Below are 25,613 nucleotides of genomic sequence, written 5' to 3' on the forward strand. Positions count from 1 at the left end.
CTATTCTCTCAAAGGGCTTTACATAGCATCATCAAAGTCATATACTACTAGGGATGTCACGATACCAAAATTATGAGTTCGATACCGATACCTGCCTAAGTATCTCGATACCGATACTGAAACGATACCACGGCAAAAAACTAAAACATCAGGAAAAGTATTGGAATAAATAGAGGGGACAAAACATGGAACTTAAAACTTATTTTATTGATTTAACAAGGTAATGCACAGCCATGTAGTCATTTTACTACATGCTGGTAGTACTGCCACCACGTGTGGCGCTGAACATGCTAGAACTTTTATTATCTAGTGTAAAATTAACATAATCTCTCCTGTAAACATATTTTAAAGGAATGTCAACCGTTTAAACTTATAAATAATATAAATAAAATATATTTTCACACAGCTGCTACACTATTATAGCTATTTGTTTTATCCAAAAAAAGTACTCTGTACTTGCAGCTCCTAAGCTTCATTAACATGAAGTGCCTGATTTATGGTTAATCTAGTAATATATATTATTTTCACACATAAATGTAGGCTTATTATGTGGTGTATTCCCAGCCCCCCCCCCCCCCCCCCCCCCCCCATACGTGTAGGCTAGGTGTTTTTTACAATGAATTCGTATATCATTAATAATTGGGATTATTGTAAATATTAGGATAGGTGAGATCAGATGACTGCTTACCATGTAAAAGCTTTAATAACACTGGCATTGAGGACCATAGTGTTATTAAATATTGTACATGGTATGCAGTCATCTGATGTCCCCTCCCCTAAACGTTACATGTCATGACTTTCTCCTTGGCAGAGATCTGTGCTCCAGCACATTGCCTCGTGTTTCACTGTAAACGAGTAGGCTATTGTGACAAGCGAACTTTTTCAGTGAAACAAGTTCGCTTGTCACACAATACTCGTTGGACTTATTTGAGGGCATGTATGTTTATCGTTCACGTTCGCTAACCTGTCGGTCTTTAAACTCTTTGAACAGGTCGGGGTGCCTGTCGGCAAGATGTTTAGCCAGGTTCGATGTGTTTGATCCTTTCGCTTGCGTCACGTTGAAGCACCTTTTACACACTGGTTTGGATGTGTCCACGGGCTTGCCTTCGCTGTCGGCAACGTAAGCAAAATATTTCCATATTTCGCTTCGTGCATCTGCTTTTTCTACAAGCGTTGGTCGGCTTGCAAGACTAGAAGAAGCCGCTGCCATTTTCGCTGCGTCTGTCCTGTGTGTCGGGGTGCTGTAGTGAGGACTGAACGACTGTGGCCAGAGAGCGAGCAGAGAGGGAAGAGAGGAAAGTCGACACGCCCCCACATGAAGCAGACAGAGTCAGAGACGAGCTTTTTTTCACTTTTCACGAGTCACCATTGGTTCAAGGCAAGGCTGTGTTGCCTTCACGTGAGGTGGGAGACAGGCTCTCAACTGTAATGCCGCTGTGTCTCTCTCCTCCGCTAACAAACACCACGGTCGCACACTGACGCAACCCATGACATTTTTTTAAGTATCGGTACTAAATTAACGTGGTATAGTATCCTTTTTAACGGCAGGGAACCGCGGTACCATACTAATACCGGTATACCGTGCAACCCTATATACTACATTATATATCTACACACAACATAGGTTACATAGCTCATATACTGTACATACTACACACATTTCACTAGATTATATTACAGTATGATACTACACAACACAGCATGTCTTTATACTGTGGTAGGAAACTCATACAAACACAGAGAGAAGATGCAAACTCCACACAGAAAGGACCGGGGTGGAGATTCAAAGCCACAACCTTCTTGCTGTGAGGCAACAGTTTTAACTACTGAGCCACCGTGCTGCAGGGTTAAGGCCTAAACATGGTCGTCCGTCAGAGCCTCGCCCCGCCCTCCCCGTATGACGGCGGGTGGAGCGCCGTCCTACGGGGAGGGGGCGCCGTCGGCTGACGGGGGCTGCTCGAAAATGTGACTTCACCGCGACGATACGTGCGTGACGTCAGCTGCATGAGAGTTGTGACTGGCCGTTGCCTTGGCTCATCGTCGTAAAGTCGCCTTTCAAAGCATGACGTTAGATTATAACGAACTAGTTGTGTGGCTTAGCCTTCCCAAATGTTGAGGGTCATTTTTTAGAATTTAATACATAGAATTGGGAACGTTACATTCAATTTCATTCAGACTGCCTGGCACACAATCTCCGCCATTTTCACACGGAGCTTCCACGGGAGGTGGGAGGAGGGAGGGTGTAGTGACGTCCTAGCGTGTAGGGCTCGCTGGCGCCGCCAGACGGCGAGACGGCTCCAATTCGAGGCGGACGGACGACCATGTTTAGGCCTTTAGGGTTAGGGCTGCAGTAACTGTTCAATGAAAACTGGCACCAATGTACCATTGAGGCTCAGTCCTTCCCACAGCGACCCAGGTTCCAATCTGACCTGCGGTCATTTGCTGCATGTCCTCCCCCCTCTCTCTCCCACTGCTTTCCTGTCTATATATATATATACTGTCCTATTTAATAAAGCATGTCCTCCCCCCTCTCTCTCCCACTGCTTTCCTGTCTATATATATATATACTGTCCTATTGAATAAAGGGGAAAATGCCCCCCCAAAAATTAAAAAGCACCAAACTCCTATTATGACTTAAATGACAATCCTGATCATCTCACAACTTTTGTCAACTTGCTTTCAGTTAATACATTTGCTTATTGTAACTGCGTCTAATATATGCGGTTTATACACTGCTATACTGTACTGCTTTATCAAGGAACTCAAGAGCTAGATGACAGAGTTTTCATCTAGGAACTTTGGAGTGCTCTGGCCAGCAGTACTCACCACACTTATATCTTTTACAGGCACACTGGTTGAGCGGGTCGGACAGGAAGGCTCGGTCCAGCTGGGTGGACTCTCCCTGCAGACGGAGCACACACAGAGCCAGCCGGGGGTTAACACAAAATACATAGGAGAGAGACAGCCAGATGTCCATGACAACATGTGTTTGTGTATGTTAACAGTGGGACCTACCAGGCTGCATTTCGGGATGGAGATCATCTTCTCACAGGCGCATTCTGGAAAAAACAAAACACGTCAGGCTGCTCCAGAGAGAGGAACAGAGACTGTGACTGTGATACGTCAGTCTGCTCCAGAGAGAGGAACAGAGACTGTGACTGTGATAGCACAACAAGCTGCAGTTATGTGCAATGATCATCATGAAGGAGATGTGCAGTCAAAATAAAGACACTTTTTTGTTTTCAATAGAGTAGGGTTATATAATATATATATATATATATATTATATATATATATATATATATATATATATATATATAATATATATATATTATATAATAAGTAGGGTTATATAATATATATATATATATATATATATATATATATATATATATATATATATATATATATATATATATATATATATATATATTTATAAAACGGCTCTCTCAAATCAAGCAATCTGATTGGTTCACAGCCATTGTATAATTCCAGTAACCGAGTTCAATAACCCATGGCCATAGGTTATTGGTTGCCATGGCAACTCTCTTACTAAGAGAGTAATAATAAGGCTTACCTCAAATGACAACGTAGGAAAAAAAAATGGCGGAGACAGCTGTCAGAGCCTTGTGAATCGATCTTCGCTTATAACTTTACTAATACTTCGCAGAAAATGATGTTTTGTACAAGAATAGATGCGGGCTAATGTCTTCTTTGCAAAAGAAAGGCTGTTAACCCCGCATTTAACCCCGCATTTAACCCCGTAACGTTAGTTGGTGTCGGGCTTTGCAGAAAGCATTCAGCTTCTCAGCAAGCGCTGAGAATGCAACGCTGCGCTCGAGCTGCGTGTCAGGCTTTCCAGAAAGCTCTCAGCTACTCAGCAAGCGCCAGGATTGGCCAATGTCAACTTCAGTCTCCAGAACGATCCAATCAAATCACCCGCATGTTCTTGCGGTCCCACCTTACAGTAGTGTTTCAACTGACTCTATCAGAATGACATGCCAGTCGGAGTCGGACTTATAGTATTATTATTATTATTATATTATCATACTTGGAAACCGTTTTATAAAAGCAATATAGCACTCGAGCTGCGTGTGTTGTGGAATATATCCCCCTGCTCAGCAGTTATCCCACTCGGCCTGCGGCCTCGTGGGATAACAGCTGATCAGGGGGATATATTTGGCACAACACACGCAGCTCGAGTGCTATATTGCTTAAATAATTAGGGTTCTATTAGTACCGCAGGAGTGTGAGGGGCAGCAGCGGCCCGGGCTGGACTCCAACACTGCAGACATCCCTACAGGACAGCTGGCCTCAGGACACCTGTAGGGCTCACACACTGCACACACACACACACACACACACACACACACACACACACACACACACACACACACACAGTACAAAGCAAAAACGTGGCAGTTAATTACTGTATGTATTCGTAGCTGTTTGTGGCTGTGTTTTTTAGTGTGTGTGGGGTGGGAGTGGGGGGTGTGGGGTGTGAGGCTTACAGGCCTCCCAGTGGCCACTCATGGTAACTTGGGTCCTGCGCTCCAGGTTAACTGGGCAGGGGATCTCAGAGCAGCAGTGGACCGCAGAGATATGGGCCCAGCCCGGTGGACACATGCTGGCACGTATAGGGTTGTGTACCGACACCCAGTACCTTTACAAACGGTACTACCGGTCCCCAATTGTAACACAGATTTAGATTTAGGTGCCCGAGCTGCTGATTGAAATATCTGCCCTCCGGTGCTCCGAAACTGGCGCCGCACAAACCTTCACTAACATTATGTGCATTGTCTATTAGCATTCGCCCTTTTGGGTTCTACTTTATGCAGGTATCCCTACACTCGCAGCGTCAGACTGTGTATGTGAGTGTGTGTGTGTGCATGCCTGTGTGTGTGTGCATGCCTGTGTATGTATGTGTGTGTGTGTGTGTGTATGTGAGTGTGTGCGTCTCACCACAGTGGTAGTTGGGGCAGCAGCGGTCTGTTGTGTTGCTGTCGACTGTCAGCACCTCTCCCTCCTGACAGACTGGAGGAATCTCTGCACAGGACGAGCACACTGCACGCATGCACGCACGCGCACACACACAAACACACACATATACACACACACACACACACACACACACACACACACACACACACAGATCAAAAACCTATCAGTGATCAATACTCTACTGTAGGTGCTCAGTAATGTGAGTAACCATAATCAGTGACCAATGCTCTATCAATGATCAATACTCTAAGTGCTCAGTAATGTCATGTAACAGACTGCATGAGATGTAATGTAAAGTAATGTAACTTAATGTAATGTGATTACTGACTGCAGAGGTGGGCGAGGCAGCAGCTTCCATCCGCTCTGCTGGGGATCAGAGTCTGGTCCTCTCTGCATGTCGGGATGTCCTCAACACACAACTCAGGGTCACATTCTATCTCCCTCACACACACACACACACACACACACACACACACACACACACACAGGGACACACACACATAATGAACACGGCAGGATCTGTATGGGGATGTGAAGTGGGGCTGAGCGATACGATTGAAATCAATATCATGATATTTGTAAGGATTTTTCTCGATATTGATATATCACGATATGGTCATCATGTATGCAAAATCCCAGTAAAAAAATCAAAATGTTCATCTCATTGAACTGAATGGTAACGTTAGGTGTGATGTCAAACAAAACAGAAATATTCTCCTACCATGCCTAATTTTACATGAGTTTTTAAGTAAAATTTACTATTCAGCAGAAATGTCTGTCACGATATTAAAGGAACACAGAAACATTTTGGGATATTCGCCTATTTTCCATATAGTACAAGAAGATATGAGTGTTTGGGCGCTGTTGGAATGTGTATTTTTTAGGCTAGCCATTATTACAGCTTGATTACCAGTGACTGTGCTACGCTAACAAGCATCACTCATTTTCTACTCCACACACAAAGAGAAGGCTATCCATCTTCTCGTCTTCCTATCGGTAATCCTCCTTATATCAAAGGGAGGACATCATCAGTGACAGTGACATCACTGATGATGTCACTCTGAGGGAGAGGAGGAGAGGGAGAGAGGGGGGAGAGACTGAGGGAGAGGAGGAGAGGGAGAGAGGGGGGAGAGACTGAGGGAGACATTGTGCACGCGCCAATAGGGCAACACAGTAGCCGAGCCGTAGGCAAGGCCATGCAGCGGCCGAGCTGCAAATGCGAGCTGCAGTACGGGTGAGCCCGCGCAGCGGGCGAGCCTGCGGCGGAGCCTAGGAATCAAGACCGTGTAGCTCGCAAGATGCCTATTATATAAGGGAGCTAGGGCTCTGTCTGCCTGTCCCATCGATGACATCATCAGTGATGTCATAAATTGTGACATCATCAGTGATGTCAGCGGCATTGTGACATCACACACACACGCACGAGACAAACACACACACGCACACACAAAGTCCCAGTGGTGATCAAATCAATGAAAGAAGTGTGAGTCTGGCTTCAGACCCCCATCTTCAGCCATGGAGAGCTGTATGTTGCAGCTCCAGGACAGGTGAGGTGATCCAGCATCCCTTAAAGTATGTCATCAAGGAGCAGCCAGGGCGAGGCTGAGCAGCCAGGGCGAGGCTGCGCAGCCAGGGCGAGGCTGCGCAGCCAGGGCGAGGCTGCACAGCGGGTGAGTCTAGGAATCGAGCGCGCGTAGCGCGCGAGATGCCTAGTAATATAAAATATACAATTGCTAATAACCTTATAGTGTATAAGTCACTTTACTTAAAGCTCACAAAGTCATGCTATAGTGTATTATTGATGTTTATTATAATACATTATGTCCACCACGTATAATACTTTATAAAACATTGTTATGAGTTACCATGCATGATTATAAACATTCATAAAGCCTTAGAAAAGCATTATAATGTCTTGTGAATGTGCTCATAATGCATTATAGACATGACCTTCATTTTGCTTCAGTCACCTTCAGTTTGATCAAAATGGCTTTATCCAAAATGGATTTAGAGGACTAAGGGCTAATCCGGTACGGCTGTGAACAGACCCACACTCATGTCATCTTTCAGACACATGCGGGATCCAACAAAAAAATAATGGTGCGTATTTTTCCCGTACCGCATGTATTGCCCAGCTATTAACATGGGCGAGAATCTGATCCGGCAGTTTTACCGGATCCGCAACGCAGTTGTAACGCATCTGGTGTACACTAGATGTAAGCCAGGTTTCAGATAGGATGCTGACATCTGATGTACACTAGATGTAGGCCAGGTTTCAGATAGGATGCTGACATCTGATGTACACTAGATGTAAGCCAGGTTTCAGATAGGATGCTGACATCTGATGTACACTAGATGTAAGCCAGGTTTCAGATAGGATGCTGACATCTGGTGTACACTAGATGTAAGCCAGGTTTCAGATAGGATGCTGACATCCACATTAGTTGAATTGGCCCAGATAAGCAGCAGGTCAATAATAAATACCCTGCTGTGTTACAGATTGCAATGCTGGGGCCAGGATTGGGTTGTACATTTCCTGAAATCAGTAACAAAAGAAACAAACATATTTGCCTTGTAACATTTTGTATGTAAAGTGTATCCTTTTTTTATTGTATAATATTTGCAAATACAACAAGAGAGTTCGCTGAGAACACTACATTGTTATCAAAGACATAAATGAGACATAGCCAGTTCACATAATTAAGCAAATTGTAAAAATGAATAATTTGTGTGCGTTCATGTGCGTGCGTGTGTGTCAGAGACTCACCACACACGTGTTGGGGGCAGCAGGAGTGAAGTTTGTAGTACGACACCAGCTTCTCCCCGAAGCCACAGCCAGCAGGGGGCAGCTCACACAGGCTGTGGTTACACACTGCAAACAGAACATGGCATCCTCATGACATCACACAGGCTGTGGTTACACACTGCAAACAGGACATGACATCATCATGACATCACCACACATGGTAGCTCTCAGCTATAGAGAGCTCCAGGGATGACGTATTTTTGTAGGCTGAATGCGGAAGTCCCGAACTTCCTGGTTCTTCACTGTTTCTGTCTATGGGATTTTTGAATGGGTTTTTGGCGCGATGCTTCAAATAATGTCTGTGGGCAACACAAGTTTAATCAAACGCGAACCAAGGTTCAGCGGGATAATCTTCACACATGAGGACAACTTTCATGAGTTTTGAAGCGTAACTGCGAGCCCTAGAGGTAAAAAGCTCGTGCTAAACTAATCCAGAACTACACACAGTGTCGCGTGATTTCTAACCCCACATAGGATAAGCAATAACCACGCCCTGTGGCGCCGGGATTGGCCAGGAGCATTGAAGCTTGGGACTAAAAGCACCTGGGGATTTTCATCTTTTAAAATAAAGATGTTTAAAACACTATTGCTTGTTACATTTTCAGTGCTGTAGCCTACCTTCTGTCTGGGTAAGAATTAAGCTTGAAATTAACGATATGATACATTATATTATATGAGCTATGAACGTGAACACAACACCGTTTATATTATTGCATGTTTTTGTAGATTGTGTACATTGTGTGGATTACAATTATTATGCTTATTATTATTATTAGTATGCTAAGGAAGGTAGGTGACCATAATTAATTTCAATGTCCGCTCTCAATGTCCGCTCTCGAAATCGCTGTCCGTTCTCAAGAGCTATTCAGTTGGTTCATGAAATCGCTGGGCTGGCCCTCCAGTGTTGCTCCTGGCCAATCCCGGCACCACAGGGCGTGGTTATTGCTTATCCTATGTGGGGTTAGAAATCACGCCAGTGTCGCATAGGCGTCCACGCATTGATTGCGAGAGAAAGAATTTCCGCGTTCACTCGTGATGACGTATAATATCCGCGTCGACATTGTAGTCTCATTTAGCCGTTTGCTAGCTAGCCACCCTTTTAACGGCACATAAAAGCTTCAAAACTCATAAAAGTGGTCTTCATGTGTGAAGATGATGTTACTAAACACTGGTTCGCGTTTGATTAAGCCAGCGTTGCCCAGAGAGATTATTAGAAGCATCGCGCCAAAAACCCATTCAAAACTCCCATAGGCGAAAACTGTGAAGAACCAGGGCTGTTAGCATCGATGATTTCCGGACTCGTTCCTGGAGCTCTCTATTGAGCTTTGCATTTCACAACACACAGAGGGGTTGTGGCTTCCGTCACTCCTCAGAACAGCAGTATATATACCGCGTTCATGATAACTCGGACCACCAGAAAAAATAGGTTCCGACCTGTAAAAAGTGAGTTGAACCAGGTCCAGGTCCAGGTCGGTATTACAGAACGGAAATTCGGGTATCATCCAGAGCTCCGCTTTGTCCGAGTTGACGTCATAGCCACATCAAAATGGTGAGTTGTATCATTAATGGTAATCACAGAATTATTATAAAGACGTTTGTTAACGTTTTAACACAAAATTGTATGTCTTAATTATGTAATGCTAATGTGATTAGAGCAATATGTGAAATTCTGCATTCATCATGTTCGGTTAGCATTGTTAGCTAGTAGGTAGCTACAATGCTAACTGAACACGGGTTCCTATAGCAACCTATAGCCTGTGTTTGGTTTTTCCCCCAAGCAGGAAGTGCAGCGTGAACACAAATATGTCCAAGGTGGAGGTTCCGTGTTGAAACTTACGGCGGTCCGAGTTGTCATGAATGCGGTATTAGTTCCTTTCACAGCAAAAGTGATTTTGTCCAATATACACTGTTATGTGTTATGTTTCTGTTTGTCTTATGGGCAGTGTTGGGCAAGTTACACAGGAAGTGTAATTAGGCAAGGCAAGGCAATTCTATTTAGATAATAGATTATCAGGCCACTACGCGGGCTTCAAATCTAGTTTGGTGGTACTCCGGCCCTGTGTGGTGTGTGTAAGTTCAGACCTAAAAGCAGCCGGCAGGCTCGCCGACCGCAGCGCACCCCTCGGCGCATTCGGTGAGGGGTGAAGTATATCCGGTGTTAGAGAATTTCTGTCAAGGTTGCATAATGCATCTAATCTATTATCTAATCATAATGTAGGGGATGAAAATGTGTCAGATTAACTGAAGTGGTATTGGGCACAGGCAACATGGCTGTGTTTGTGTGTGTGTATGTGTGTGCATGCGCGCGCACATGCTTGTGTGTGTGTGTGGGTGCATGTGTGTGTGTGTGTGTGTGTGGGTGCATGTGTGTGTGTGTGTGTGTGTGGGTGCATGTGTGTGTGTGTGTTTGTGTGCGCGTGAGACTGACCACAGGCTCTCAGTGGGCAGCAGCTGGTATCGTCCGGGGTCAGGCTGACCATCATCTCTCCGTGGCGAGTGCAGGGGGGCGTGGGCGTGGCCGAGCAGTCCGGCTGCACTGAGACGATGACGTCACCGTCACAGAGGTACACACAGCAGCCGTCTGACGACGCCTTCCACTGCTCACCATGAGACCGCGGCACGCCAGAGCTGTCCGTGCACGCTGCACACACACATACACACACATACACACACGCGCAAACACACACACACACACACACGCACACGCGCAAACACACACACACACACACATAGACACACACACACACACGCACACGCGCAAACACACACACACACACACAGACACACGCATGCACCGACATGCGCACACACACATAGACACCACACACGCAAACAGCCATGATTACTTGTTCTGTGACATCATTCTATATATAATATCAAATTACCTAGGTGTGCGCGCGGGCGGGTGGGTGGTTGGCTCGCGGGTGGTGTCAGTCATGATTTGCGTCATGTCGGCCCAGCTGGAGGACCTGGCCGATCGATACCACGCCAGCAGCCCATGAAAAGGCATGACTTTGCCCTTAGAAAGTCTCCAGCATCTAGTGACCTCCTTGTCAATTAGGGATGCACCGATTGCCATTTTGTTGGCCGGTTCCGATTTCCGATTTTTGAATATTCTGACTTGCCGATACCGATTTTTACCGATTCCGATTTTCTTTCTAAGAACAATAATTGACAGCATACACAAACATTTGTGTAACTTTGTTTGAAAATTAAGATTCATAGAACAATTCTTATAATTTGCATGAAGTAGGACCATCTCACTCAAACACATCTCAAAATAAAAGTGTTCCAGGTTACTGGACAGAGCTTTTCTTTTTGTGTGCAAATACAGTTAATCAAAAAAAAAAAAAATCCAGTATATCCCACAGCTATCATGCATTTACTTTTCCAAAAGAAAACAGGTGCAACAGAACATCAAAATGTGATCCATGGACAAGGAGTTTATAGCCTGGCTCCAGACCACTCTGGAAGAAGGGGAAATTAGTTTATGAGTTAACGATTTTCAGTCTGAATATCAGGCGAAGTTTACACATAGTCCGAAATTTCGTATGCGTTTTTTTTTTAATCTGCCATCCGAAAAAAGATTGTCACGCACAGAAATCCTTGCACACCGAGTCCAGACGAGCGGGACTCGGCCGCACCTCTGTCTCCACGGCTTATTTTCGACTTGCATGTGTGACAAACTGCGAGCTTCGTCTTCTTCACTGACGGTGAAAAGGGTATGCTGGCGTGTGTGGTGTGGTGGCTTCCTGTCTCGGTGCTTTGGGGTGCGCGCACGTCACGTGAAAAAAAAGGGAGAGCCGACCGGCACACAGAATCAGATATGTAGACTGACCGGCGCAGGTCACCGGTCACGGCCGATCAGCTGAAAATCGTCCATTTCCGGTCACGTGCCGATCGATCGGTGCATCTCTATTGTCAATACATTTGTATGTATAGCTTTGCTCATGTGGTTTTATATTTGATCTGGTGTGTCTGGGGTTTCCAACTTCCATGAATGTTAGTTGGGAAGCCTCATTAGTGTTTCACTTGCACCTGTGTTTACTGTGCCTTTTCGACACAAAATGGCCACCGTGAAAAAAGGCTCATTGTTATGGAAACAGGAGGCCCAAACGCAACAAAAATGTGCTGTTTCATGTCATCGTCATGTAAACTAGGCCTAAGCAATCCAAATACAAGAACACAACAATGTCGCCTAGGGTCGCGTACCAAATCCCGATACCACTATGGTACCGGTACCTTTGAAACCGGTACCGAATTGCAACACGTATCTATTGGCCCATTTCCATTGCTGGTATTAGCGTGGCCCCGCCCAACTCAACTCGCTTTTTTCTATCATTCCACCGGTCAAAAACCAGGACAGCCCAGGTTGAGTCGTGCTAGTTTTAGTTCCAGCCGGTACCATATGGTGACGTGAAAACACTGCAGACGACTGATTGGTCAGGCAGTTTACTGTATCTACTATCAATGCTGGATACCAGTTTAGTGGAGGGCAGATATGCGGTCACTATGACGACCAGTTGTGGGCGGACACGAGTAAACTTGCGGTGGAAGCAGACAGTCTATCAGGTTGAGACGAGTAAGGCCAAGTAAGAGTAGAGCCGTACTGTGCTGTTATATGTGGTGGAACTGAGACATAAGTGCCTCATTTAGGTGCCATGCCCGACCTGCTGAGTGAAATATGGATAGGATAGACTTTTATTGTCCCGAAGGAAATTTGTCTTGGACATACACCTTATGGCTGCTGTTTGGCAGGCAACACGTACATACAGACAATACATACAGCACATACATCAGGACTATTGCAGTTAGCAAAATTAGATGCAGAGGGCCTTACCACACTTGTCAGGGGGGATGCAGAGGGCAGAGTAGAGCCTTACCACACTTGTCAGGGGGGATGCAGAGGGCAGAGTAGAGCCTTACCACACTTGTCAGGGGGGATGCAGAGGGCGGAGTAGGGGCGGTGCAGCAGCGTTCCCTCTGGGCAGGTACAGCCCTCCGTCAGGCCGGAGCACTGCTCTGGGTCTGACTCAAAGTCCTGGTTGGGACAGGATTGAGCTGTGCAGGCCGGCAGGCAGGCCTGGTACCTCAGAGCCCCAGGGCACATGAATGCTAAGGGGGAGAGATGGGTTTGGTAAGGATGTAACAAAGATTTAACATACATATATACACACACACACACACACACACACACACACACACACACACACATATATATATATACTCTTCCGCCTCTGCGCAGTGCCGCTCTGTTGTTGTATCGGTGAATTTAAGAGTTCCGGTCCCAAACACTAGTGAATATATAAGAATTATGATTATGATATTTAGCATTCAAAATAAAAGCGATGCATCGGATGTTTTTAAAAGGCACTGCTGTGCATAAGTGGAAGTCCCGGGCGGAAGATACGCGCTGTGCAGGAAGGTACGGCTGTCCCAGAGTCTATTTACGTGCCGAAATACAGTCGACTCTGAGTTCCCAGATTGGTTGAAATCAGACACAGATATGAGCTGTAGGTCAGATGATATCAGACAGAGATATGAGCTGTAGGTCAGATGATATCAGACAGCTTACGGCAGTATTGGGGACTCCTCCACTCAATGCAGATGTTGAACTTGTGGCAGGAGGCCACGTATGCGGCCAGCGCCACACACGGGTTGTTGACGTATTCGGCATCACGAACCCAAACCTCACAGAACGTACTGGGAGGAACCTGCAACACAAACACAAACCTCACAGAACGTACTGGCAGGAACCTGCAACACAAACACAAACCTCACAGAACGTACTGGGAGGAACCTGCAACACAAACACAAACTTCACAGAACGTACTGGGAGGAACCTGCAACACAAACACAAACCTCACAGAACGTACTGGCAGGAACCTGCAACACAAACACAAACCTCACAGAACGTACTGGGAGGAACCTGCAACACAAACACAAACCTCACAGAACGTACTGGCAGGAACCTGCAACACAAACACAAACCTCACAGAACGTACTGGGAGGAACCTGCAACACAAACACAAACTTCACAGAACGTACTGGGAGGAACCTGCAACACAAACACAAACCTCACAGAACGTACTGGCAGGAACCTGCAACACAAACACAAACCTCACAGAACGTACTGGGAGGAACCTGCAACACAAACACAAACCTCACAGAACGTACTGGCAGGAACCTGCAACACAAACACAAACCTCACAGAACGTACTGGCAGGAACCTGCAACACAAACACAAACCTCACAGAACGTACTGGGAGGAACCTGCAACACAAACACAAACCTCACAGAACGTACTGGGAGGAACCTGCAACACAAACACAAACCTCACAGAACGTACTGGCAGGAACCTGCAAAAACAAACACAAACCTCACAGAACGTACTGGCAGGAACCTGCAACACAAACACAAACCTCACAGAACGTACTGGGAGGAACCTGCAACACAAACACAAACCTCACAGAACGTACTGGCAGGAACCTGCAACACAAACCCAAACCTCACAGAACGTACTGGGAGGAACCTGCAACACAAACACAAACCTCACAGAACGTACTGGCAGGAACCTGCAACACAAACACAAACCTCACAGAACGTACTGGCAGGAACCTGCCAAACATCTGGTATACTCAGAACTCTCCTGACCTGGTTCAGTATTTTGATCAAGTTTTTCACAACAAAGCTCAGATTCCTTAAAGCCCAGACGTCTCTAGCTTAGAAAATAGCATGGCTGACAGGCAGCAGTTTGCAATAGAGCTGGCCTCCATTTTTAGCCACAGGGGGCCCCGAGAATTAAATTGCCAGGAAACCCCAGCCGCCAAAACATTAAAGCCCTAACATTAGCAGCCCAATAGTAGTGTCTTAACACCGGTAAGGCCAGCCCTCCTTCAGACTTGGGTTATGATTCTTATAATTCCAAATATAAGACTCAAACTACATTTCTGAATAACATTCCGATCATACAGACACCTCATCTTTTTCAGTTTTCTCCATCATGTCAAGTTAATCTGCTCATGTGTCACAATATCAAAACTTCTCTCTGTATATTTTCTTCCTGTGTTTAAGTCAATCTGCCTGTCGTCATTGATCCAGGCAGCAGAACATGCCACAATTATCAAAACATCTCAGTACCATTTCTTTTTAGTTTTCAAGTCATCTGCTTGGCAACATCATTTTAGATAGATAGCAGAAACATCACAAATTAATACTAAACAGTGTCTTATTCTGCATCCCCAAAACGTTACAGCCCTAGGCTACAGTGCCATCTGTTGGGCAGACTGACTAACCAATCCAATTTCTTTATACATAAAAATGTTCCCTCCATCCCTCTAGTCCTTTGGCTTTAGCCTCTGATTAGCCTACAGATTCGCCCCTGATTCAGCGCCACAACAATCTATCTCGCATTTTCTTCTCTTCCTTCATCCCCGTGTCCGCAGGCTGCACAAAATCCCCATGAACATGCATCTCCTCATCGTCATCCTTCCAGAGCCAGTTCAAACCATTGACTCCTCTGGCTCTAATTCTCCATTCCAGCTGTTTCTACCACCCAGAGAGCCCTGACAGCAGCAAGCATGGAGGTTCCACTAACCCATCTCCCTCACTTCCTACTAACCTATCAATCCCCCCTTCCTCCCCCAATCCCCTACCCCCACCCTTCCCCATCACCCAAATGTTTTAACTCACCCGATGTTGCCTCTCTAACCACAGCCAGTCCTCCGGCCTGTACCACAGCGCTCCTGCTTCCGGTCCTCCAGTCTTCACTACAGTGCCCACTACAGCCGGTCCTCCAGTCTCCACTACAGCGCCCACTACAGCTGTCCTCCAGTCTTCACTACAGCGCCCCCTACAGCTGTCCTCCAGTCTTCACTACAGCGCCCCCTACAGCTGTCCTCCAGTCTCCACTACAGCCGGTCCTCCAGTCTTCACCAAAGCACTCCCTGCAGCTGATATTGCCTCTCTATCACAGCACGGTTGTCAGCACCAGCAGCCCGCTTCACTCAGGGCAATAACACAGCGCCCCGCCATCCAGTTCCAGCAATGCAAAGGCCAACCCATTCCCAAGCAGAAGAACCTGGCACCGAGAGGCCACGCCCCCTGCAACCTACATGCAGCAACCGCTGGACCCATTCATCCCTCAGCCAGGGCTTCTGGCACCGGGATTCCAGCGCCCCTGCAGTCTATGTCCACCAACTGTAGCAGCCGCTTTCAACCAGAGTTTCTTGCACCGTGATGCCAGTGGTTGCCTCAGCCTATGCCCAGCAATCGCAGCAGGTCACCTCAGCCGGTGCTCGTGGCACTGGGACGCCAATGCCCCGCTGCCTGCTTCCAGCGGTCGAGCTGCATGGCGGGCAAGGCCGCACAGTGGCCGAGCTGCGTATGCAAACTGCAGAGCCAGATCGGCGAGCTGCAGCACGGGCGAGGCCGCGCAGCGAGCGTGCGAGATGCCTATATGATAAAAACTGACAAGGACATTAGACACAGGACTAAGACTAAGACTAAATCAAAAGATAGCAGACAAAATTAACTCTAGCGTGACATTACGTACAAAGGCATGGCAGGCGGTGAAGGAGTGGTTAGTGAGCATGGCGAGGCAGCGGGAGCAGTCGCTGGTGGAGCAGTTGACTTCGCGGCGGCGGCTAACGCTAACGTAGCCCGTGGTGTTGGCAAGCTGCCAGCTGTCAATGAACAGAGCCGGGTCCTCGCTCTCCACCAGACTAGTACCGTTGGGTAGCGTCAGGTCGTTGGTGGGGTCGCCGTCGCAGCAGCCTGGAGGGGTCAAAACAGACACAACTATGAATTTCAATGCCAAATTATACTTCACTCACTGCATCTAAGTGCCGCTGTTGCTCTGCTGTGCTAGTGTTTCTAGCTCTATGTTGGTGCTTCTGTGTAGACTACTTTTAAGTCAAAGCTTAAAGGGATACGCCAACATTTTTGAGAGTTTCCTATTTGCCATATTGCCAATACTAAAACAAGAATGTAGATGCCTTTATCTTCACTGTCCGTGCAGTACAATGTGAGGTACAGCCCTAACTGCTAATTAGCTTAGCACTACAATGGCAGTCTATGTTACCGCTGCCTACCCCCCTTCAGTCGCCCAAGATACACATTCCAACAGCACCAGAAACACTCACATGCACATGTTGTGACTCGTGTACTCACCACACCATGAAATAATAAGCCAAAGTTATGGGAAACGGTCATTTTCAGAAAAACAACAACTATCCAAACCTACTTTGGAAACAAATCAAACAGAATTCATATGACCCTAACAGACTGACCACAGAGGCCCATGGTGGGCAGGCGGTTCCCGGCACTCTCTGTCTCGATGACCATCATGCCCGTGCTGTGGAACCACTGGAGCTTCAGGCCGGTCGGGCTGCGGATCAGGTACATGTTGCCCGTGTCCAGGACCTCAAACCCAAACTTTTTGAATCGTGGCTTGGCGTACCTCGAGTTGACGTAGAGCTGAAACCCACGAAAAGGGACGTTTCAAACATTTTATGGGGTTGGGAATTAATTTGGCGGCCCGGTCGCCCTAATAAAATGTTGGCATGTTGTTGTTGTTCCTGCAAACCACGGATACGTTGAATCTCAAACTTTTTGCATATCAACATGTTTCGATAGTTGTATACCAAGTCGTAGACCTCTAGTGGTCACGTAACTAACGACAGTCTGCTATTGAAATAGCACGGTGGAAAGTAAGTCGGGGTGGTGGATGGGTGTACGCCTTTGTCTCTGACACCAGAGACCGGGGTTCAAGTCCCAGTATTTCCAAATTCTACATTTCAACTGTAAGTCACATTTAATGTTTGTTATTTAAAGCTAACCCAAACCATAACCCTAATCTTAACCATTAAGTTGTTTTAGTTGCCTAACATAACCCAAAATGTGTACGTTTTACATTGGATACGCTCCTGTGGTTGGAGGACTTGTTGAAATGTTGATATGCAACATATTTTTGGCTCAGAAACGTTGAGATTCGGGTGTCCAGATAATGTAGCGGTAGATTCCCTGCCTACCAACACGACGGTCGTGTTACCTCCCCGTGTTACCTCCGGCTTGGTCGGGCATCCATACAGGCACGATTGGCTGTGTCTGCGAGTGGGAATTCTGGGTATGTGTCATGGTCGCTGCGCTGGCGCCTCCTCTGGTCGGTCGGGGCACCTGTTCGGGGCGGAAGGGAACTGGTGGAAATGGCGTGATCCTCTGACGTGCTACATCCTGTCGGTGAAGCTCCCCGCTGTCAGGTGAAAAGAAGCGGCTGGCAACAGCGCATGTGTCGGAGGAATCATGGTGCTAGTCTGCAGCTCCATGGATGTATTAAGAGAACTGGATACCGGATAGGATACGCCCACCCATTCATCTAAATGAAGGCTGCTCATTGGCGCAAGAGGGAAATTACGGAGGCCGCCATTCGGCCCAAGGGATGTGTGCATGTCAAAAGTGGGGAAGGAAAGTGAAGCCCAATTTATGCTTCGTCTGCCGACACTTTTGAAACGGTCGCCGACAGAAATGAGGACTTGAGTCGACACTTTCAAGTGTCGGCGAGAGGTGTCTGCTACCTGGTGAAATGTCTAGTGTCGCTGACTACGTCACTTAATGTCGCGCAAGTGTGATTGGCTATATAGACGGGCTGCGCGTGACTTCCTTGTTTTAGTTTTCGCTGAAATGAAATTAATGAACGTGTCCCTGCTATTTGTATCAGCATGTCCTTGATGTATGACTTCGTGAAAATCACAAAGAACACCGTGACCAACTTCCCAGAGAGAGAGGAGGTGAGTTGTGTAGTTGTGTGTCGTTATATGCGGCTGCAGTTACATCTTGCCTCCGACGTGGGTTCACTGACAGCATTCCCTCTCTTGGCTGTCTGCACTAGTTCTCTGCCTCCCTCTGTCTATAGCGTATAGCGTCACGTGACCGTTGAGCCGAGGAGAGAAGCATAAATGCAGCAACATGAGCGACACTTTATTTTTCGTCTGCGACCATGTGCTGAGCGACACTTTATAATAAGTATAAATTAAGCTTGAGGCCTCACCCTCCTCTGCAGTCTGTTGATGACGATGTGGTTGGATTTGTGGGTGATGTTGAGAGCGACCAGGCAGAGGTTGGTGAAGTTCCAGAGAAGCTTTAGACAGGAGAAGACAACACAAATCAATGGCAGAAGACTTTACAAAAAGGATTCCAGGATTCCCAAGTGGGGAACACCAGTAGTAGTAGGGTTAGGGTTAACCCTAACCCTACTACTACTGGGTTAGGGTTAACCCTAACCCTAACACCAGTAGTAGTAGTAGTAGTAGTAGTAGTAGCTCTAGTAGATGAGCACTGTGACAACATAAAGCAACGGCAAACCACTGTTGTATTTTTGCCAATAGTCAATCATGGAGAGACAAAAGAACAGCACCCGGTAGTCATGTTGACACCAGTGGTAGGCAACATGATGCCTGTTATCCAGAAGCTGTGAGCCAGTGAGGCAACATGATGCCAATGAGTCGCCCACAGGCCCCCCCCCCCCCCCCCCCCCTTTTCTTTTTTGGAGTTACGTCCGTGGGGTCTCATGCTTCCCATTCATTCACCTTATTTTCCTCCTTGCAGTGTAGGAGCCAGGGCAGCCAATAGAATGCATTTGTTTGGGTCATGTGATCTCGTCTCCTCTGCTTCCTAGTTAGTTTTGATGTCAACATAGTCATTTAATCCACAGTAAAACATCGCAAATACATTGTTACACCTTCAGAATTAGTTTTTCCACATTAAAAACACTTCCTCATGATAAAGAACCCATCATTTTCTAAAATCGATTTTCCATTGCCTGTGTGCATTTGCGGTTCTGTGGGTTCATAGCAATGTGACCTAAATGGGCTGGTCTTTAGAGAAGATTGTGCTTGGGGGATGAAAAAAATAAAGATGTCAGGCATTGATATATGGTATATATATGATATATATATATATATATATACATATATATATATATATATGATATATATATATATATATATATATATGTATATATGTATATATATATATATATATATATATATGGTACATGTTGTTATGTTTCAGTTGTCAGACTTGTCACCTTTACAGACAGATGTTCTCTTTTCAAACACCAAAAAAAGAGTTTAGGAATTTTATCTTTCGAATTCTTAAAGGGATAGTTCAGTTTGTTTGAAGTGGGGTCCTATGAGGTACTCTCATAGAGTCAGTGTACTGGGTAAAGCACTCTGGACGCATCGCCCACCGAGATAGGAGAACTGCACTCCAGCTGCAACAGGCACAGAGAGCTGTCTGCTGAGTGTGAAGGGGGCCAAGAGCAAAAACATACAAAACAACAGAAAAAATACATGAAATGCTTCCATACTGCTCACCTGGCATAATGCAAGTCTCCCACAAGCCCTGAGATGCCAAGTTGACTTGAAAATATGTCATTTACACCCTGTTTTTAGCTGAAATCGTCACTGTAGCAAGGTTGTACCCTAGTGGTTGAACTTTCAGCTGCTAGCTCCAGTGACGATTTCAGCTAAAAACAGGGTGTAAATGACATATTTTCAAGAAGAAACAGTGGCAATTTTCTTTTGTTTTTTTTATTTGTTTAAGTTTTTGGTGTGTGCCATTTTGGATTTATTGATAGGCCAGTATGTGCTAGACAGTGACAGGAAAGCAGGGAAGAGAGAGAGAGAGCGAGAGAGAGGGGAGGACATGCAGCAAAGGTCCGCAGGGTGGACTCGAACCTGGGTCGGCTGCGTGAAGGTCAACGCCTTCATTTTACGCATTCTACCAGGTGAGCCAGGTGAGCCACGACAGTGGCAAATTTACTAAGATGACTCTCTCATAAAAATGGCTTCAATAAATATACCTTTAAAAAATAATGATTATCTCCTAATATATTCTGGAGGTCAGAAGCTATGGAGTCAGAATCATTTTAAAGTAGCAAAATATCTTATGGGCTATAGTGTGATATCTGACCGGCTGCTTTTAGTCAAACTAAGAGGTAACCCCTTTATCTGCCTAATCCAAGCCTATGCACCAACAATGGGGCCAGCAGGCGAAGGGCCATCAAGTTGGCCACAGAGGCAGCAGAAGTTCAAGGTGGCTGTGGATCAGGAGAGGAGAGCCGTGGGTGGGGTTAAACTACCTGGACACAAGCCGGGGCTTGATCAATCATAGACTCTGGGACAGCCGTACCTTTTTTTGAGGCTTCCTGTACAGGGCGAATCTTCCGCCCGGAACTTCCGCCTCCGCGCAGTGCCGCTGTGTTGTTGTACCGGCGAATATAAGAGTTCTGGTCCCGATTGCTAGTGAATATATATATATATATATATAGTGAATGCTAGTGAATATATAAGAATTTTGGCGCTTAGCATTCAAAATAAAAGTGACGAAATGTATGTTTTTAAAAGGCACCGCTGCGCAGAAGTGGAAGTCCCGGCAGAAGAAACGCGCTGTACAGGAAGCCTAAAAAAAGGTATGGCTGTCTATTTACCAGATCCCAGATTGGGGCTTGATCAACGCCAGCACATCACTGATGATGTGTCCAGGTGCATCACAAGTTGATGTATGTCACAAGCAAGCATAAAAAAGGGACTCATTCGTGCGGTACTCTATTTTGACCAAGTACAATTGGGGAGAAAACGGGGGAAAACTTGATAAAAAAAATAAAAAAATAAGAGAGACTTGGACTCACGGCAGACTGTGAGTCGGCGGGACACTCCTCGACCAGGATGCTGACGGTCTCGTTGGGCAGCTGGGTCACGATGTAGGAGGCAGCCTTGTAGATCGCCACGCTGTTCCCGTCAAATGTGATGACGTTCAGGTCCGGGAAGACGGAGCATCGACCTGGAGACACAGCAGATCAGAACATGTCTTTGACCGGAGTATTAACCCTAAGATACATGTCTTTGACAGGAGTATTAATAATAATAATAATAATAATAATAATAATAATAATAATAATAATAATTGATTGATTTATATAGCACATTTCCAAAACACTCAAAGCGCTTCACATATCAGGGGAGGGAGGGGGAGGGAACTCAGCTCATCCACCACTGATGTGTAGCACCCACCTGGGTGATGTGTAGCACCCACCTGGGTGATGTGTAGCACCCACCTGGGTGATGTGTAGCACCCACCTGGGTGATGTGTAGCACCCACCTGGGTGATGCACGGCAGCCAGTTTGCGCCAGAACGCTCACCACACATCAGCTGATACGGTGGAGAGTTGAGGACTGAATGTACCAATTAAGTAATGAGGGATGATTAGGTGGCCATGATTGAAGGAAGGCCTGTGTGGGAATTTAGCCAGGGCACCGGGATCTTTAATGACCACAGAGAGTCAGGACCTCGGTTTAAAGTCTCAACCGAATGACGGTGCTCACTCACAGGACAGAGTCCCTGGGCCGTATCTTCGCAAAAGCGCTAATTTAGCGTTTGCGCTTGTTTAACGCCGTGCACAATGCAAATTGGGGGGTGTGCACAAGCACATGCCTGTTATAATTGTACTGGACATAGGCGTGCCACATGCCAAACCAGGCGTTTCGGCGCAAAAATGTGGGGATAGCATTATGGATGGCATTATCCTATCGTCAGCAGCGTGCAATTACTTTGCGCTAAATACCCCGCTGCGCTTGAGCGCACCATAATCTCTGTGCTGCACAGCGCAGTGCAGAGTAAAATTCCTTTTGGATATGTCATTACGCACAGCCTTGCCACGCCAGGACATCAAATTCTGCTGCTAAAATTGGGTATTAGCAGATAATTCAGTGAGGCAAGTAAGGGTTAATGCACGACGAGGTGTCCATTATCACTTTTTAAGGGACGACGCGAGAGGCGTGAACCAGTCCGAGGCGCCAGCCGAGGAGCGGTTGCTTCCGCGAAGTCTATTACGGATGGAGAGAATTACAGCATATTGCATGCCTCGCGCACATACAGTGACTGTGAGACGGGAATCTGATTGGTTTGTTTGATGTAATGCCCAGGCATTGCCTTAACCTTAACAAATGATATTTGTTAAGGTACACAAGTGTGTGTGTGTGTGTGTGTGTGTGTGTGTGTGTGTGTGTTCCTCACATGGACAGTCCCACTGGGGGCAGCACTTGTCTCCGTTGAGCAGTATGGCGAAGCCGAGCAGGCCACAGTTGGGGGGTGCGGCCATGAGGGGGGCTGGGCAGTTCTGGGACTTGTTGAACAGAACCAGCTGCTCGTTCACACAGAGGTACTTGGTGCATTCATCAATGAACTCAGCGTACGGAGGCTGGGACACAGACACAGATAAGATACATTATAACACATCAATATACCAAGGTTCACTGTGGCTTTCTGACAAACGTATCACTATCAATTATTTCAACTCAGTGGTTCTCTACCTTTTTGGCTTGTGACCCTTAAGGTAACACTTGACTTGAGGGTGCAGTATGACGACTGAATATCAGAGCTCTCACCAGGAAGTTCAAAGTGTCAAAGTGGTGCTTTTCTATACATCCACCATCGAGTCCATTCTCACCTCCTCCATCACCGTCTGGTATGCTGCTGCTGCTCTCAAGGACATCTCCAGACTGCAATGCATCATCCGGCGTGCTGAAAAGGTGGTCGGATGCGACCTGCCATCCTTTCAGGACCTGCCCACTGCTAGGACGCTGAAGCACCCTCGGAAAATCATGCCCGACCCCTCCCACAGAGGTCATAAACTCTTTGAGGCTCTCTCCCTTGTTAGAAGTCTGAGGTCTGGCGGTACCAGAACTTCTCGTCACAGGGACAGCTTCTTCCCAACACCATCCGCCTCTTATGAGACCCGAAAGCCCCCACAAATAAGGACTTTATCACTCTCCCAACCAAAATGATTGTTCGACCCCCCGCGGGGTCCCCAACCCCAGGTTGAGAACCACTGTTTTAAATTATTTCTTAAAACACAGACATCTTGATAAGAAAATAACAGGTTTTTGTAATATCCTTGTCTATTTGTCAATACATTTGTATGTATGGATTTACTTGTGTGCTTTTATATATATTTTTTGGGGTATGTCTTTTGGGGTGTATTATTAATGTAAAAGCCGCCTGTGGACAGGTGTTGAAAATTAGCGTTCCACTATAAACACTTAACAGTGTGTTGTGCATACATGTATGTTACATCTCTAATGCTCTGTGATGTTCATATTAAATTAACTTAACTTAACTTGCCCTGCAGCTCGCCAACCTGGCCCTGCAGCTCGCATACGCAGCTTGGTCGATGATATGACATCATCAGTGAGTGACATCATCAGTGACATCACAATTGCCCGAGTGTAACCAAAAACGTGACCAAAATCGCAGAACCCACGCACTCCCTTTTATATAAAGGAGGGGTGCTTGTGGCTTGTGTTGGGGGCGCAAGCATGCGCACCCACTGGCAGGAACATAAATCAGCGCCTATGGGTAGGACATGCATGTGACATGATAATACTTGCTCCATGTGATGTTCTCTATAGTTTAAAGACACGTTTTAAAGTATGTAAAACCAAAAGCTAGTGATCTGTAGCTAATGTTACCAGGTAGTGAGGCAGTAATGATGCAAGGACATCAGGCCTTCTCGATACTGACAAGTGTGCTCTGTGCTGGAGGTTCCAGATTTCCAAGTTTGCAGTTAAAATTATTTTAAAAAAATTGAATTTGTGCATACCAAATGTAGCTTGCTCTGCATAATTTTGAATCTCAGATTTTAGGGCGTAAGATACAAGTCAGTATAGTCAAGGTTTTTCATTTTAGGCGACAAACTTAAACTACTTTCAAAAAGTAGTTAAACTACATCCAAATTACATCATTAGAAATGATCACAATCTGAGTCTGGGATCTCATATTGTTACACGGAGGTCCAACTGAACTGACACTGAGTAAAGTGTAGGTGTGTTTGACTTATGGACTAGGACACCCCAGTCATCACTTAGGCAGCTCGAGGATGTGTTCTGGGGAAATTAATAGTATTCGATCGCATACACCTTGGTCGCAGACACCAAAGTCAGAGTCATAAGAACCAGAGTCATAAGAATTCTTGGAATATGTAGTTTGTAATTAACTACCTAAAACTCTATGACCTAAAGCAGTTAACTGAGATTTGAATGTAGTTAAACTACCACCCAACTACTGCAAATTGTAATTAAACTAGTAATTGAGCTATGTCTAGTTAACTACTCTCCAACACAGAGTGAGAAACAGGAAAGCTGTATAATAAAATAACCCACTGTGCACATCCTGGTAGGTGGTATAGTGATGGATGTTGAGACCTCTGGACCGGTGTGATCTGGGACCGGAACCTCTCCTGGTGCGATTGTTATGCCCGGACCAACTGTGGTTGATCTGGTGGTTACTGCTGGAGGCCTTGTTACTCCAGTAACCCTTGCAGTGCTTGGCCTGATGGTTGACCTCTCCGTCGTTGTGAATCTTGGGGTAAACCGTGTTGTTCTTGTGATCCTTGTGGTTGTAGCTGGTGTGGCTCGTGCAGTGGACACCACCCGGGTCGTGACTCTCTCTGGGTAGATTGTGGGTCTTAGAGCAGCGGTGGAGAGGGCTGTGTGCAAAACCTCAACCCTGCCTGTCACTGGAAGTGTAGTCCCTGTGACCGGCCGTACAGTGACAGGTCTGAGGGTTGTGGCACCAGGTAGTGGTGGCCAGGCAGTGGTCGTCTCCCGGTGTGGGGGCCGCCACGGCTCAGAGGTCCTCATGGTGGATGGAGTAGGTGCTTCTGCAAACACTGGAGGTTTTGCAGTTGGCACCACTGAAACAAGTGGTGCTGTTGTCTCTGGACCTATGTAGGGTGTTGTTTTGCGTGT

The 25,613-nt window shown here is 46.3% G+C and overlaps 1 protein-coding gene across 1 annotated transcript in view; it reads right to left on the reverse strand.

Annotated features, from left to right (window-relative positions):
* Positions 1-25,613, reverse strand: part of otog (otogelin) — a gene marked incomplete at both ends in the record, with an annotated part of 184,575 nt that overhangs the window by 19,300 nt on the left and 139,662 nt on the right. Inside the window, 16 exons of the mRNA XM_083652849.1 lie at positions 2,827-2,902; positions 3,016-3,059; positions 4,240-4,338; positions 4,962-5,063; positions 5,329-5,433; positions 7,768-7,872; positions 10,235-10,447; positions 12,733-12,921; positions 13,382-13,520; positions 16,361-16,581; positions 17,097-17,283; positions 18,854-18,943; positions 21,497-21,648; positions 22,882-23,065; positions 25,026-25,084; positions 25,131-25,312. Of these exons, the coding sequence (XP_083508975.1) occupies positions 2,827-2,902; positions 3,016-3,059; positions 4,240-4,338; positions 4,962-5,063; positions 5,329-5,433; positions 7,768-7,872; positions 10,235-10,447; positions 12,733-12,921; positions 13,382-13,520; positions 16,361-16,581; positions 17,097-17,283; positions 18,854-18,943; positions 21,497-21,648; positions 22,882-23,065; positions 25,026-25,084; positions 25,131-25,312 (2,147 nt within the window). The remainder of the gene's footprint in view (positions 1-2,826; positions 2,903-3,015; positions 3,060-4,239; positions 4,339-4,961; positions 5,064-5,328; positions 5,434-7,767; positions 7,873-10,234; positions 10,448-12,732; positions 12,922-13,381; positions 13,521-16,360; positions 16,582-17,096; positions 17,284-18,853; positions 18,944-21,496; positions 21,649-22,881; positions 23,066-25,025; positions 25,085-25,130; positions 25,313-25,613) is intronic.

This window comes from Poromitra crassiceps (genome assembly GCF_964638095.1).
Source record: "Poromitra crassiceps genome assembly, chromosome: 16".
NCBI lineage: Eukaryota > Metazoa > Chordata > Actinopteri > Beryciformes > Melamphaidae > Poromitra > Poromitra crassiceps.